At 36.5% G+C, this 16655-nt stretch overlaps 1 protein-coding gene across 1 annotated transcript in view; it reads left to right on the forward strand.

Moving 5' to 3' along the window:
- TRMT44 (tRNA methyltransferase 44 homolog (S. cerevisiae)) overlaps positions 1-14299 on the forward strand; it is a 17767-nt gene extending 3468 nt beyond the window's left edge. The window contains exons 4-11 of the mRNA XM_010289684.1: positions 1098-1166; positions 4034-4141; positions 5090-5161; positions 8357-8463; positions 9091-9274; positions 9955-10345; positions 11257-11373; positions 13860-14299. Of these exons, the coding sequence (XP_010287986.1) occupies positions 1098-1166; positions 4034-4141; positions 5090-5161; positions 8357-8463; positions 9091-9274; positions 9955-10345; positions 11257-11373; positions 13860-14092 (1281 nt within the window). The 3' untranslated portion in view covers positions 14093-14299. The remainder of the gene's footprint in view (positions 1-1097; positions 1167-4033; positions 4142-5089; positions 5162-8356; positions 8464-9090; positions 9275-9954; positions 10346-11256; positions 11374-13859) is intronic.
- Positions 14300-16655: the final 2356 nt, after the last annotated feature.

Here is a 16655-nt window from a genome sequence, read left to right on the forward strand (position 1 = left end):
CCCCTCATATGTGGGAAACAACTTGATGTCTGTGAGACTTGTACTGGAAAAACAAGATTTGGAGCCAAATTCACATTAAATACATGCAGCAGTTAAATATTTTCCAGAGTGTTTCCCTTGAAATAAAAAGTAAGCAGTAGGCCAGTGGATTTAAATACTAAGTCATCCACACTGGAAGGCTTAAATGAAGTACCACCTTCTCCAACACTGAAAGAGTCTAGACACAGCACTGATTAGTAAGCAGGTTAAATTTCCTTTTACTCTTTTTAAATTTAGATGCAATATTAATACGTCTTTCTGAGTTGGAGGAGCAATGTTGTACTACTGTTTTATCCTGGGGATCCTGAAAAATGACAGTGATCATCCTGAGTACTCTATGAAGTAATTCCTGTATCCTTATACACCAGGCTCTAGCTAAAAGTAAATAAATTGGTAAATGCTTTTATAAAAAATATTGTGAAAATGTTGAAAGGTTTTACTGTTGATATTTCTGTAGTAATAGAAAGATAAATGAGAGGAAAATTGGACTTGTGGGTAAAGTAACGGTAGAGTCTTTAGCTCTCCAGTAGACAATGTGGTGTTGAGCATCTTAATCTTTGTTTCAATTCCTCTTTTACGAAATAGGGATAATACTTCTGCTTTCTGTCTTACTACTTCAAATTTTGATTCTTCGTGTTCTGTTGGGACAGGATAATTCTATGCCTGTTACGTTGTGAAAATAAATTTACAAATGCTGATATTATCAATGTTGCACATAATGGGAATAATTTTTCTTCCAAGAGAGTGAAGCAAAAGGATGCATGTTCTATTACAGAACAGATGCAGCAGTTCACTTGCAAGCTGCATATATGGAACCATAATGTTCTTGGAAACTTTATTGATTGGATGACAGCAGACATTCTTCATGCCATTATTCTTTTGTGTGACTCACAAAATCAAACATTTTTTATTTACATTCTTTGTGTATATTTTTAATGTAAAATTTGTGAACTCCAGAAACCTATTGAAGTGGATGAACATCCAGATAATTATGAGCACTTTTCAGAGTAATTTCAGATGGTGCAGAAAATGCTTTTTCTCTTCCCCCCAACCCGAAGGTGTGGCCTGAAGTGACAGATCCTGAGAAATTTGTTTATGAAGATGTTGCCATTGCCACTTACTTGCTGGTAGGGAAACTGATTTGCTTAATAATATACTATAAGGTTCTATTTCCTAAAAATAGAACTTCTCTAAAGAAAACAGTATTTTCATTTTATAGTTGTTGCTTTCTTCAAAATAGAATGACCTGAAGCTATTATAGGCATACAAGGCAAAAAGAATGGGGTAGGAGAAAGGATATGTGTTTTTGCTTAGGTTTGTTTTTGGGTTTTTTTTGCTTTTGCTCTCATTTAAGCAGACACAAAGTTTTATTACGATATTTTCAAGCATAACTTAAACTGGAAGTGTCTATATTCTAGTTGAGGTTGTATTCTGATCTTTTTTGCTAGTACTCTCAACAGCATTTCAGGGATTTACACATAAGTGATTACAGAAGGTACATATTTTATAATAGAATTGGAAACAAAAATTTAACGTGACAAAGCAAAGGCAAAATCAGTTGATCTGTTTTTTATACTGCCCTATTCCACAAAAATCAGCACAATAAGAATGAAAATTAAATTTAGACGGATGCTAAAACTTCTTTCTGAAAATATAATAAAGATTGGCAGTTCTCTGTCACAGGAAGTTCATGACGTACACAGACAAGATTTACTTTCTTTTTAAGGGATAAAGTGAAAAGCACTGATGTTACAGAAAAATATTGATTAGGTGGATTGCTTTGGAGATCAGAAGCTGCTGTTTTATACATATTTCTATGACTTGTTAATTTTATGCTAAAGGTTTTTCACTGTTTTGTCTTTCCCTGATAAAAGTTCAGCTCTAATCCCATCTTCAAATGCAGTAGGGCCAACTGTAGATGCTAGGAATGCAGATAAATGCTTGGTACAGTCTTCTAAGGCACCTACCTATTTAAGAATCTATGAAAATTCTGCCACCTGCAGTCACTAGAAACTTCAGTTTTTTAAACAGCATCAAAATTTGTCACTATGTAGGCACATCAATATTTTTTGACTGCTATCCACAGTGCAGTTAAAAGCCTGGCTATCTTTAAGTATAATGTAGATGCCTCTTGTGTCTTCTCTAAATCAGTATTTGTAAACAAGTTAGCTCATTTACAGCACGTGTTGAGGACTAATTTATTTTGATAATTGACTGTTAAACTTAGAACCCCAATTTCTTTTCCCATGAATGTTTTTTAAATTGCTGACTGACATAGCCTACTCTCCAAATCTTGATTGTCACATTGGTGTGACAGAACTTTTTACATGAGAGAAATGATCGTAATGAAATTGTCAGACAGTTGAACTAGATGATTGTTGTAGGTCCCTTCCAGCTGAACTATTCTGTTCTTATACTGGATTGTAGAAAGGGCTATATAATAGACTTATCTTTTATCATTTTTTTTACCACCATGAACTAATTTTCAACATATTTTCCTGTATGTTAGGAATTATAGTAGTTGTAGCCACAGGACAATGCTGTAATGACACTCTTGAAAATGTTTCGCAAATTTTTATGCACAGGAGTGTTAGTTTCCAGTGATAATGTGTTTTAGCTGACGTAGCAGTAATCTTCAAAAAGTTATTCAAGTCATCTAATAACTGGCTTATATAAATGAAAGCTTAAAATATGGTACCAAAAAACTAACCTACTTGCAAATTTTCAGATATCAATATGGTGGCATATAATAACTCATTATTTAGAAGTATATTAAACAAGTGGTTAAGAGAAGGTAGGTCCAGTGTTAAATTTTTATGGATTTACAGCATCTAGATTGATACGATGGGAGGAGGGGGCATCTGACCTAATTTTAGTCTGCAGTCATATTAAGGTCGCCTACTGTCTAGGCACATGCCCAAAGAAGTAGCTATTCAGTTTGCGTCCTGAGAAACTCAGCAGGGGATGGAGGATAGGTGTGATCTGTGTGGGAGGTGATCAGGGATTGTGGGATACAGCCTGGAGTGCAAAAGTGCAATGATTGGCACATTTAAAAATGTGAACACAGCCTGATAATCTCATGGATTATCTGCAGCTTTTTTCCTTCTAGCAAAACTGACAAATAAACATGCAGCAATGTTATAAATACTAATTTGTGTGGTTAAATACTCTTGATGATTTTTGTTAGTCATAGTAAAAAACAAGTGTGCCAAGTGATGAATGTGTGCTCTGTAGCTTCTCATGGAAGGAAAAAGAGTTTGACAGTGATAGAAAGAGACTAATCCATTCCCTGCAGACAAAGATCCAATTATTAATTACTTATGAGTTGCATAACTCTGTAAAAGTAACTACTTATGTACAGAGCAGGACTCGAATTGGGCTAAAAGCTTTGGGTCCCATTAGCTGATGTCAAATTTGGGGCAGCTGACTGTTGCTAGGTAAATTACACTGTGTTCATTAGAGAGTGATGTTACATGTACCAATATATAGCCAACTGATTACAAAGAACATTCTGTTTTTTATTCTCGGCTCTGCCGGCAATTCTTTCTTTAATACAGTGGATATAAATGATTCTGTGGTGTTACTTGCAGAGATACTGTTGATGTTTACTTGCTGCTTCCCTTGCTGTCTCTAGTCATCTCTTGCATCCTTTGTTTTAGCAGCTTTTTATGTTTATGCTCACTCTTGCCTAGGGTTGTATAGCCTTGATTAATTTCAACTTCCACTAACTCAGAAGGGAGTAGAGGAGGTGCTTAGCACTTAGAAAATTATTGATATTTTGCAACATAATTCCCACCTCTCTCCATAAACAGTTCCAGTGTTTCTTGCTAGGTTGTTTTTTCCTACAAGTTATTTTCTCTGTGAGTACAGGAGTGTCTTCTGTCACATCTGTATTCTCTCCTAGATTTCTCCTTTCATTTCCAGTAACCTTTGCTGCTTTCTTACAGGGAAACTTGAGAGCAAAAGTCTAAAACGTTTTCTTTTCTTGTCTTAGATTCTTTGGGAAGAAGAGAGACAGGAAAAAGGGTTGACCAAGAAACAGTCATTTGTAGATCTTGGATGTGGAAATGGTCTACTGGTTCATATTCTAAACAATGAAGGGGTAATTAGAGTGTATTTTAAAAATAATAATTAAAAAATAGAGATAGTCAATATTCTTGTTATACTTTCCTTTTATCTGGCATGCAAATAGTCAAAATTCAGTTAATTCATGATAGTAGATTTTGTCTAGGAAAAATCCTGGCAGAGCTTTAGAAACCTTTCACTTATTTGTCTGTTTTTATTAGTGCAATTCATTTCAGTTCAAGGCTATTTTTCTGAGGTAAGAAACTAAGAGGGAAAAGAAAAAGTAATGGTGTCATGTAGTTAATGCTGTAGACAAAGCAAAGAGGAATAGGGAATCTTAACTTAAGAGATACTCTTTCACAAAAGCCTTTGGATGAGATCTTTTTCATAAACTTAGTTTTATTGAAGTTGAATTCTACTTGTCATATCCTGAAAAGATTTTTCTATATCTTTAAAAACAATCGTGGGATTTGTTAGGTGTGAAAATGCCTAACAACGTACTGTGCTTTTGGGAGGGAAAATGTGGCAACACAAAAATTCTGTTTCTTGAGGCATATTTTCTGAAACAACAACAAAAAAAGTCAGTGAGATTGATCAAAACCCAGTGAAGTTGGGTCTGTCTGTTTCAGAACATTGTAGTTTTTGCTTTTGGGAGAACATGGTAAAATTTTTACAGGAAATTAATATCTCCTATTAGATGAACAGATGTCATTGTGGGAATTAAAAAAAAAGTGTGCCCAGGTAAAATTTCAAACCAAATATATTCTTAATGTTTCCTAGTCTTTCCTTCATATTTAGAAGGGAAAGAAGGGATTAAAAGTATTCTGATTCTGCCTGAAATGGTGAAGCTGTATTTCATTATGTGTCTAAATTTTAGTATGAATGAGATAATCAGTGTTAATATGTACATCTAGTGAGCCTGTTTGACAATTTCTGCTAAAAGTAGTATTTAAAAATAATAATTCTTGTTGTTCAAATATTTCAGCATTCAGGTAGAGGAATTGATGTGAGGAGAAGAAAAATATGGGACATGTATGGACCAGAAACTCATTTAGAGGTATTATGCAAATGTATGTCAATCTTACTGATTTGTAACTTTATTCATTTCTTCATTGCTTCATTTGTGTTGATGCAAACGTGATCAGACACAGGGGGTTGCAGACAGTTGTCTAAAGTGATCTATGGTTTTGGTATGATGACACCCATATGTCTTGTGGTGCTATAAGGTGAGCTGTAAAGGGGATTGAGAGCAATGTTGTATCATACCCTTGCATGTTTGCAATTTACTTCCCAGCTGAGAAGTGTGATTAGTGTGTTTTCCTACTGCATGCACAGACATACACACCATGAAACAATGTTTGATTCTACTGGAGTATCAGTATTAAGCAGCTCTGTTTGTGCCACTGCACCTCATAAAAGATAATTAGTATCCAAAGTTGTGAGTAGTTTATTCCTGACAGTGATTCTGACCTTCTAGTGCTTTGTGCTGTTTTGGGGGACAGAATTGTTCTTGAACCTCAAAGGAGCCAATCCTCTGCTGTACTGACCTTGTGCTAAGTAATTGCAATAATAGCCTTCTAAAAAAGTGAACAGGAAAATTAGTCTGAAGGAGGGATTATATTTACAGTTCCACTTTAGCATTTTTATGAGAATAGGAACAATTTGAGCACACGAACATTCACTTCAACTCCAGCTGTTCTTGGTCTGATACCAGCTAAAATGTGGTACTGATGAACCACACTGATGCCCTTTGGAGGTGAGGTGTTCCTGGTTTCTTATTCTCTAGACTCCTAAAATTCCTCACACCGTTCTCTCAAAAATTGTCAGCTTCCAATATATTAAAAGAATTTTCCACCTGTAGTCATTCTCTAGTACTTTTGTTTAAAAGTTAATGTATCTTTGAATGCTAACAGCTTACATTACATCAACAAAAGAGCAGCAGCTTTCACAGATGGGAGATGGAGCTTTCACAGTCTTGCGCAGCCTTCTTTTTGCCACCTTGCCATTTTGGCTACAGATTGCCAAAACTGCCACATTCCTTTGCTGCAGTCTGCAACCAGATCTTACTGAAAAGCTTCAAGAAACAATTCAAAACATCAAGCTGTGGTGCTCTTTCCTTCCTGTTGTACTTAAGTCACTTCTGATCATACCAAACAGCATCTTCTGTTTTCCTTTGTGTTATATATTCCTTTTTCTGCCCCTGTTTCTGCATTGTGGAAGTCTTTGAATTGTCTACATTCATTTCATATTAAGGTCTGTCTGTTTACAGTTTCTCAGATTTCTTGACTCATAGGGAAACTTCTGAGCATCAGCTGTCCTCTCTGCAGCGTGAGGGAACAATAATAGAAAAGGATGGGTCTTAGTCATCTTTTTAAAAGAAAAAAAGAAATTCACAGAGAACACTTGAAAAAGCCAGACAGAAACAATAAAAATATACAAAATACCCATATAAAGAAAGGACTAACTGATGTGGAAAGGATTTATGTAATGAGCGGGAAGGCTGAAGTTATTTTGCAAGGCTCCTGTGGCTACAGGAGAAAGCACCTGCTCATAGCCTTTTTTTACTCTCAAAGCTAATTTTGTTTTGATCTTTACTTAAAGCATGAGTTGCAGGATGAATATTGCCATCTGTGACATTCAGTGCCAATACTAACGTTATAAATGAATGTAACAGGTGGCACTCTGCATCGCCAAACTGCTGTCAGACATGGTGAATACAAATTTGAGTATGGGTGACTGTCAAAATGTGGAATATGGTACTGATAATTCATGCTGTGCCTAAATGGAATGATCAAAACTGAAATGTAACGTAGGAGTAACTTGTTTAATCAACCATAAGAAAACACTTACCAAACACTTGGTTTAACATCTGCGAACTTTCCAAAGGGAAATTTGTTACATACGTTATGTAGAAATGTATATACATAACTAAGAGTTACAATATTTAAAGTGTACTATAATACACCATACTGATACTGAAAACATCTAACACAGTGGTTTCTGAAGAGAGGAATGGGAATGTAATAGAGGTGGTCAAAGTGAGATTTGTGAAATTCCCTGTTAAGCGTTGTGGGTTTTTTAATTCCATTTTGCATGTGAATTTTGACCTCAGAACATGTATTTTGTATATTAATTGAGAGTATGGGCATAATTTTCAGAGCTTCTCCTAAAGGTCTGTGGTGACTCAAATTTAAAACTTTCTTTTCACATCATAATTATTTTGAGATTCATACACGTTTTTAGAGAAGAGTCTGTATTTCCGTAGTATCAACATCTTTAAGTACTTTCTTTGCTGAACTTAGAACTAAGTAAGAAAACGTGTGTGAGAGAAACAGTAAAGGCACTCTAGAACTTTAAAAATTTAACCTGTATGAAGAATTCATTGTGTTTGGTGGTTGGTTTTGGTTTTGGGGGTTTTTTTGTTGTTGTTTTGGTGTGTTTTCTTTATTTAAAGAATATCAGAACAAGGTATTCCTGAGACTAATAACTATTCTGTGAGTCAGTACTGTGGTGGGAAGACTTCTGTGCTGATGTCTCCTTAATCCATAGATACTGAATTTCCATGAGGCAAAATGCTATTCTAAAGGCTAACAAAGCAGCCTTCTTTAACCTGTTGTTTCCTATTTTCGCTCGTGATTTTGCATGTATCATAAGGTAGTCTTGACAGAAATTTGAAGGGGGTGAAATGACAACATAGACAAGAGGGAGAGTGTTAGGCTGGATTAGACTTACTACACGTGAATGATGGGGTGTGAAGAGTGGTGTTCTGTACATTAGGATTTGATTTGGGAAGAGTCTGTGAAAGAAGAGAAGATAGTAGTGAACCTGTGTTCTGATCAATTGCTGTATGAGTCCTAGGACTGTAAGACATAGCAAATTAAGGGACTTTCTGAAAAATTGAGTCCAGACATACATGTGACAGAAGAAGAATGGCAATAAATCATAATCCAGTGTATGATGTTTGTTTACAAATATTTAGGGTGCCAGATATCTTAATCAGAATTGTTATTCTACTCTTTGACCAGTATTTTGTGGGTAGCTTGTTGCTGAACTACTTCTTTGTTGCTATAAAAATTTACTGTCTGGCAAAAGTACGGATTGAGGAAAACATTGTTGGTGTCTGTGGTTCTCGTTCACCTTGTATTTGTCAGCTCATATGATTTTATGTTATTGTTTAATTTATTAACAAATAAAATGCATTTAAAGAAACCTGTAATAAAATTAATTTAATGTATTGTTTGTTTTTTTTCAGGAATCTACCATCACGCCAGGTGACAGTCATCTCTTTCCAGATACTGACTGGCTCATAGGAAACCATTCCGATGAATTAACACCATGGATACCTGTAATTGCAGCTAGGTATTTGTAGAGGGAGGGGAGTGGGAAGGAAGGAATTAAAACAAAAAACCCTAAACAACCCCCCCTAAACATCATTACCTATGTGTGCTTGGTGAAAACTGTCACTTTTGCAGCCACATCTGCTGTCCTTGCAGGACTTGCTGCTTTTGACGCCAATTGATTATTTGTAGAAAATGTTTTTGTTCTTGTGGAGAAGCACAGATGCAGAATTTACTTTCTTATGGAATTCAGTATGGCATTTTGCTTTTGAAGTTCAAAAACCAGAACTGATTTTTATTCTTTAGATGTGATCTGTTGTTTGGTGCTTGGTTTTTTTTTTTAATAAAATTGCTATTGAGTCTGCCTTTCCTTGAACCATTGTGCTCTTTACAACCGGCTGCAATAGTTTAATATTTAGAGATTTAGTCTTGCAAACCCAGTTGACACAGTAATTTGCTATAACAAATACTTTGTGAAACAGTATTTTTGATTGTGCTAATAGATCTACTGAAAGATGAACATATAAATATTTCATTAAGCTCTGTCACTTAATAAAAATTTCCCTTATTGCTTGTATCTGATGGGTTGTTAAATTTGTGTGTTCTCTGAATTAACTTTTCATTCAGTGGTTTGTTATCCTTCTTGTAGGTCTTCCTATTCATGTTGCTACTTTGTGCTGCCATGTTGCTTCTTTGATTTCCGTGGAAAATACAGACGAAGACAGAGCAAGAAAACTCAGTACAGAGAATACCTTGATTTTGTTGCCCAGGTGGGATTTGTATGCGGCTTTCATGTGGAAGAAGATTGCCTTAGAATTCCATCAACAAAAAGGGTAAGTTTGGACTGTGTAGGGCTTTTGTCTTTCTGTCTTTTTTTTTTTTTTAAAGCTTCTAGCTGTCTGAAGCATATGGATGTTTGTTCATTATTGTTTGTTCATTATTATTGTAAGATCAGACTAGTCAGTCACTTTGCTTGGGGCAATATGCTCTGAAGAGAGACTAGAAATACTCACTGTGTTCTTGGGTAATCTGCTCTTAATGTTGTAGGTACAATCCTAAAGACAAGAAAAAATGGAAGGTTTTGTGGTTATTTCTTATGCCGCCCTATAGGATGAAAAGCTTATAAAACTAATTTTTTGCCTTAGTTTTTCTAGCTGCCTGTGTTGCTTAATTTTTCTGTTTTTCTTGTCCTGTGAAATTCAAAGTGAAATGTCTTCAGAGTAGGAAGTGGTGTCCAGCTTTAGTTTTGTAAATAACCTCAGGATCAGGAACAATCTTTTTGTTCTGTGGTTGTATGGCATGATGGATTATGGTTTGATTACTGGATTTCTTCTGTGGCACCAATGTTTGAAAACTAAAATTAAAAATCCCTCAGATGTTAATGACCATGGAGTTTGAACAGCTATCTCCTGTAGGTAGATTTAGAAGCCTGCGGAAGACGTGCAGGTTGAGGGGGCTGTCTGTAAGTATGGAACTCTGTATAAATAGTGATTTACCTGTTTCTATTAAATAGGTGTGCCTTATTGGAAAAACCAGGACCTATTCACCTACAGAATGTGCTCTGATTGACAAGCAGATAACACAGTATATTAGTAATCGTCAGATCTGTGCTGTGGTCACATGTGACAGAAGAGTTGGATTTAATCATAAGGATCACTCCGATGATGTATGCAAAGGAGCAGACTCAGAACTTCCTGAAAATGAGACTGAGACTGCTGGTACAATTTGGATGCCTGGATTTCAACCCAGAGAAAAAGTAGAACAAATCAGAAATTGTGCTTCCCTCCCTCGGGATTTTGTAGATGATGTGGTTCTCAATGTGGCAAACCTGCTGTTAAATTCAACCCCCCAAAAATCATGTTCTAATATGCATGGTGGAAATACGAATACCTGGAATCACGGAGGTGAGGTTGTGTTTCCTTTCCATTATCTTGTTTTTGCTGGTAGAGGTTGTCTTTTCCAATGAATTTACATGTTTGTAAATTTAGTAAGTGAAATAGATTTTAGGAAATACCAAGAACGCTACAGTAGCAATCATGTGTCCCCACTGTGTGCACCGGGATGCAAATAAGGCATATAAGAATGTTTTGGAATTGGTGTGGGGCTTTCTTCCCTCTACACTTAAATACTAGGACAGAATCAATTTTTATTAAAAAAAGCAAACCGTAGCAAACTCAGAACTCCTCCCCATTTACCAAAGCAGAACACTGTACGTTTATTTGGGGAGAATATTAAGCTTCTTTTTGGATAGTCACTTATTAATTAGCTATAATTCTGCAAGAATTCTGTAAGAAGTGTCATTTGGTTACAACACGATTAGGAATTTTAATTTAGTCTTAGGAAGAAAAAGAAGAAAAAAGGTGCTGTAAATGTTACAAGCATTCAGTTAGTTCTTGCTACTACCTTCTTTCCATTTTCCTCCATCCATTTTTATTATTTACTGTAGTTTGTCATGTTACTGTTATAGGAGATCCATTGAGTCATCCTCTCTTCTCTCTAGCTACAAGCATGGAAACAATGTTAGCACAATGAGGGTTATATGCTACTGTAAAAAAAGCAGGGAAAAAAAAAACATGTGTCCTATTACGGAAATTCTGACTTGAGTCCTGTAGAATGAAAGCTGCTATTTTACAGACAATATACATGCATGATATATACGTGATGGTACAAAGTTGCTGCACTACTGGTAGTTAATTCATAGATTCTGCTCATAATCATTAATTTATATAAAGTTAAATTTTCTTAGTATTTTTTATAATATAAATAAATTTATAAATATATAAATTTTTAATACCTGCACCATTGTTTATCTCAGAAAGCCTTTCCTTGAAAGAAGTAGCAGAACACTTAAGTAAAGAGACTTTAAAAAGGCTAAAGAGTGAATATGGAGGCCTGCAGACACTACTCAAGAACAATCACCAAGTATTTGAAGGTAAAGAAGGGGTTTTGTGGTTTTGTTTTTCTTTAATCATCTGTTTTATCTCCTCTATATGCAGTTAAACTTAACTGAAAAATTACTATGGTGATGAGGTTTTTTTTAAACTGCTTTCTATACCTGTGTGGAAAACTGAATAGTCTTTATGTGCCCAAGATATTGCTCCAAGATACTGTTAATAAAACTCTTTGAATGCAATTAGTAAGGCATCTGTCAGCAGAGAGTTGTTCTAGAATGACGTAGCCGAAAAGATAACCTTTTAGTTAAAGTGGCTAATTCAATGCTACTGTTTGACTTATAGGAAAAATAAAAATTCTCTAAAGTATTGATTATTTTGGGGCCATCAAATACAGTGCAAGTTCACTAAAGCCTTTAATTGAGATTTAGTCTGGCCTTGCCAAGCCCCACAGTGTAAATGCCAATACAAAAGAAAACTAGTCTCCGTAAGAAGCTGTAACTGTGAGGCTTGATTTGTTTATATAGCCTGTGATAACATAGCAGAAAACTTGGTAGCAAGTTTCTGTGGTTGGCTGGGTTTGCTGATAGCTGTTTTGGGTGTTTTTTTCCTGTTGTAATGTGGCAGTTTGGTTTGGTTGGTTGGTTTTGAGTTGTTTTTTGCCAGTGTGGAGTTTTGCAAAAGTAAGGTCTAGCTTTGCAGTAATACAAGATCTTCAAGGTTTTGTCAGTATTTAAGGCTGCTTCAAATTTGGAAGCGTTAACTTCTTGTGTCCCAACAATTCTACATCAGCTGTAAAATATTGATCAACTAATCCATGGCAGATCATCCTGAGTATGCTGCCTAGTTGCTGCCAGTGGTTAACTTAGCCAAGTTTAGCATCCAGTAAGGATTTCTGTACGCTTGGCAATTACAAAATGTGAAGCCATGCTGAAATCCTTTTGAATTACCATCCATTGAAAACAGTTGGCCACACTGAATTTATTATGTGTCTGAAGTTGATTCCCTGTCGTTAGGGTTAGGTGGAGTAGATTTACAACCTATTACACTGAATGAGCATTTGAATGTGTCATGGATGCTGTCTGCACATTACCTCTGAAGAAAGACTAGGGTTAAGACCAAACCTTTCTCAGGAATTTACATCACCTGGAAAGTTCCTGGAGCTTCAGTAGAGACCATTTGATTCTTTTTTTCAGTAGTGTGTCACCACAAGGGACTTTTACCAGCAGGTGGTCTGGAAGGACATTGCTTATTGCCAAAGAGGACAGAGAACAACATGACTACAGCTCTTTTGTTGTTTTTACTCAAGTGTTTTTCTTTTAAAGACATGGGAAACAGATGGATGCACACACTAAAAAAAAAAAAAAAAAAAAAAAAAAGAGGCTTAGAGTAATTGATCTGTGGCAGTTACTTTTGATCAGGCATCTTGTCCAATACAGGGTCAAGCATATTTTTTTCTTCTAGAAAATAGCACTATAGCTCATTTTTCTTCATCTTTTGAGAAAGATTTTAAAGCTCTGCTAAACCCACTTCTGGATTGGCTTTGTATGAGTTCAGATCTATTTACCTATTACAAGGAAACCTAGGAGGATGAGTTCATCCAGGCCTGAATGCTTGATACTGAGCTTTCACTGGACTCATTACCTTTTGAATAGCGATTATCAGAATGCAGAATGGTATCAGTTACCTAAGCCAAGCTACATGTGTGATACAGAAGGTATGATTGAAGCAGAATATGAAAATAGAGCATGGCAACTTAGATGTGGCAGATTCTTCCCTCCTTATTTTCACTGTTGTTTTTCACCTGCATTTTTTTCTTTCTCAATAACTTCCTTTTATTCTGTTTTGTTTAAACATTTAAGGCGTTGACAGAGGTTCACAAATGTGTGTGTACAGTTTATGGTCCTAACACAACAAATGAATTAAAAAAAAAAAAGTGCCAAAGCTTTATTAACCAATGATAGTTCATTGTTGATTCATTTGAAGGATTAGACTTGACATCTCTTTGGTGCAGTGTATTTTTGGGTCAGTGAACCATTATCTTTGCAAGAGCATTTCTGTGTAGTGAGAGTAGTAGAAGACTCTTACTAGATTTTTGCTGGTACTTATATTCTAAATGTGGAGTAGTGAAGTTTTGAACATGAGAAGGATTACAGTTCTTGAAGTTGAAACTTCTTTGTCAGGACTTGGAATCTAAATTCAGGGGATTTTAGTCGTAAGTGATCCTAACTGCTATGTTTAAAACAAACCTCTACAAAGATGATCCAAAGGTGCGTCAAACTATTCAGCATCACAGTAAAACATCTTTCAGGGAAATCAATCAATTATTCTTTATACCATGGCTATATTATCTCAGTTTGTTGTGCACTCCTTTCTATTTTTGTAAAAAATGCACATTTGGTTTTGCCTGAGTGATCCATTTGTAGAATATATATTTTATTCACAGTATGTCACTATGCATTTTTTCCAGCACAATTCCCATGGCCGTCTATTAACAGCTGCATTATTGTTTGTTTTTAAATCTTAGTTCTAAATGGGAGAGTTCATATTCGTGACTGGAGAAAAGAGAAGCCATCAAGGAAAACTAAGCCTGAAGTGAAACGACGCCTTTCAGCTGAAGCATTTAAAACACGTCTCTGTTGGTTTTTCATTCATCATCCTGATGGTTGTTCTTTGCCTTCTGAATCTTGCCCATATGCTCATGGGACTGAGGAGCTAAGGCAGTCTCAGATTATTAAAAAGAAAAAAAATACACAGTAATAAAATGCTGCTACTTACATTTAAGCCTGTGTACATAACTGAATCTGTGATTTGGGACTGCCTAGTGCACGAAGATCTGTACAACATGGAGGGTTTTTCCCCATTCCTATGCATCTTATTTTCCAGTTGGTTTACAAGTTCTGTATTCTTAATTCTTAAATTTTTTAATTAATATGGAAAAGGTGTAGTAAAGTGTGTATATACTTTGGGATTTTGTCATGGCTTGTTTAACATGCATTTGTAGTAGTAGAAAAGATTAAAAACTTAATTTCCTAGGACACTTTTTATGATTCTTGATCAGATCAAATGTACGTGGTGTAGAATTTTCAAACTCTGAAAATTGGCTGGTTTGTTCCAAATTGTCCAGGAGGATTTATGGTTTCTTGTGACTCACAGGGGCTCTTGGGAGTCAGAAATTGGAGAGACCTCACTGCTTCCTGACCTTACATCTTCCTTGTTACTGTGGGGTAATACTACATATTACCCTTCTTCTCTTGGTCAGACCTAGTCCTCCTTTCCTTCCTTTTTGTACTGTTTCAAAATGAACCTGGGAAATTATTGTGGAAGTCTTCACACGTAGGTGGATACATGTAGGCCATCCTGTTGTTTCCCTCTTTATAAAGTAGGGAGTAACAGTAGGAAATGTGTTTAGTAATATTTGAGTGGTAGGATTTCTGCTTATCAGGTAACAAAGGAATGTCTTAGCACCTTGAGCAGCTTATGATTTTCTTTGGTAGACTACTATTTTCTTTAAAAAGTTTAACTTAGCTGAAATCCTACTTATTACTCAGTGACAGTCATTGAACTCGTGTCATTATTCATATCTGTCAACTGTGAAGTACTTGTAAGGTTCAGTATCTGCTGTGCAAGCTCTTGAGACAAGGAATCATGTGGGTTCTGGCCTAGCTTGTATACTGATAGCGTGGAAATTCTGCCCTGATCTACTGAGATAGACCGATTCCAAATCCTACTGAAGAAAGGGCAAGATTTAGGAAAAAAAAAAGTTACTAAAGAAGAAATGTGGAGGTCAGAGCAATGACATAGAAACTGATTGCAGGACAAAGAGGTCTAGATGTAAGAGTGAATAAGCCATGTGACAATTCTGAGATTGCTGAGGGCATCTGAAGAACAAAGGAAGCAAATAATTGAAGACAAAGCAGAGGAAAGATAAAAGATGACAGTGGAAACACCTTTTAAAACAGTTCCAAAGCCACTTTTCTCACAGCCTAACTTAAAGCCAACAGGTTGTAGGCCATCGCATGCAGAAGAAGCAAGGCCTTGACAGGGCCCAAATCTACTTGACAGGGTGGGGGTGAAGAACTGGATGAAGTGTTGTGTGTTTCCCCTTCTTTTACATTTCTCTTTGGTCCTGGAAGAAGCAGCTCTTGCTAGGTAACAGTGACTCTGATAATTGCAGCAGCACCTTGCTCGTGGATCACACCACGTTATCCAATATGCCACGCTCTACAGCTAGCTACCTGGCCTACCTCTAGCAGCAGCTACGGTGGGCTCCGAGCCTTCCCCCATGGCTCTGGTCTGCAGTGTTGTATACCGCATTCTGAATGTAGTTGTGTGTTACAGACACGACAGCATTTACACATTTTAAAAAGAAGAGAGAACCCTCAGAGTGAATCACATTCTAAGGGGCAAGTTGGATGTAGTTCAGGTAAGGTTATTGGACTAAGCGAACTGCAACTCCGATGAAGCAGGGCAGCACAGTAAGGGAATGCAGTTGGTAATGTAGTTACTGTTGTAAGAATCTCAGAAAAATGTTTAGCTTATTGGGGGGACCAGAGTTGAGAAAAACCATGGAATTGTATGAACTTGTATGTTGATCAAGTGATGGTGTTGCCTTAGTTAGCCTTTGTTTTGCTATGTACAGAGTGAGGAGTTCCCCAAGATGCGTATTTACGGTGGTAAACTTACTGATACGTTTGAGGAGGAGGAGGTCTCTGTAAAATTAAGTTCATGCTATCTCCAGATGGAGGCTGTTCCAGATGGTGCAAAGAGCAAAACCACATTCTGTTCTTTCCCAGTCATTGGTGACCTTCCTAATGGTTCACCTTGGTGTAGGATGTATTTGACTTGAAACCAGTGAATTCCTCAGTTCACCTGTGGAGCCCTTCAGGTGGCCTTGCAAGAATTCAGGGTTAAGCAGCTGGAAGAAGGTGGTTTGTATTTTGGGTTGGTTTTTTTTTTCCCCTTCTTTCCAATAAATTGGGTATGTAATACCTGCTTGACTTATTGAAGTCACAAATATATACATGATAAGATGAGTGAATTAGCTTTAAAACTACCTTTTTGTTATTTATGCAGTGCTGTGATAACTAGCATAGCATGCTATATTACTCTGGTACGCTGCCTCCATTGTATAGACTTTGTTTCTGACCTCACCAGCAAGCGGATCTGTGGCAGATGCAGGATGGCTGTTCCCCTTCCTTTCTGGCATCACCGCAGGTGGCAAGCCAGCCAGCAGATCTCCTGTAATTACAGAAACTTCCCTGTTGTTTGGAGAAGTGGGAAGAGAATGTTTTTGCATCCAAATGCCAGCCTCACGTAATTC

Source organism: Phaethon lepturus, unplaced genomic scaffold (genome assembly GCF_000687285.1).
Source record: "Phaethon lepturus isolate BGI_N335 unplaced genomic scaffold, ASM68728v1 scaffold38856, whole genome shotgun sequence".
Taxonomy (NCBI): domain Eukaryota; kingdom Metazoa; phylum Chordata; class Aves; order Phaethontiformes; family Phaethontidae; genus Phaethon; species Phaethon lepturus.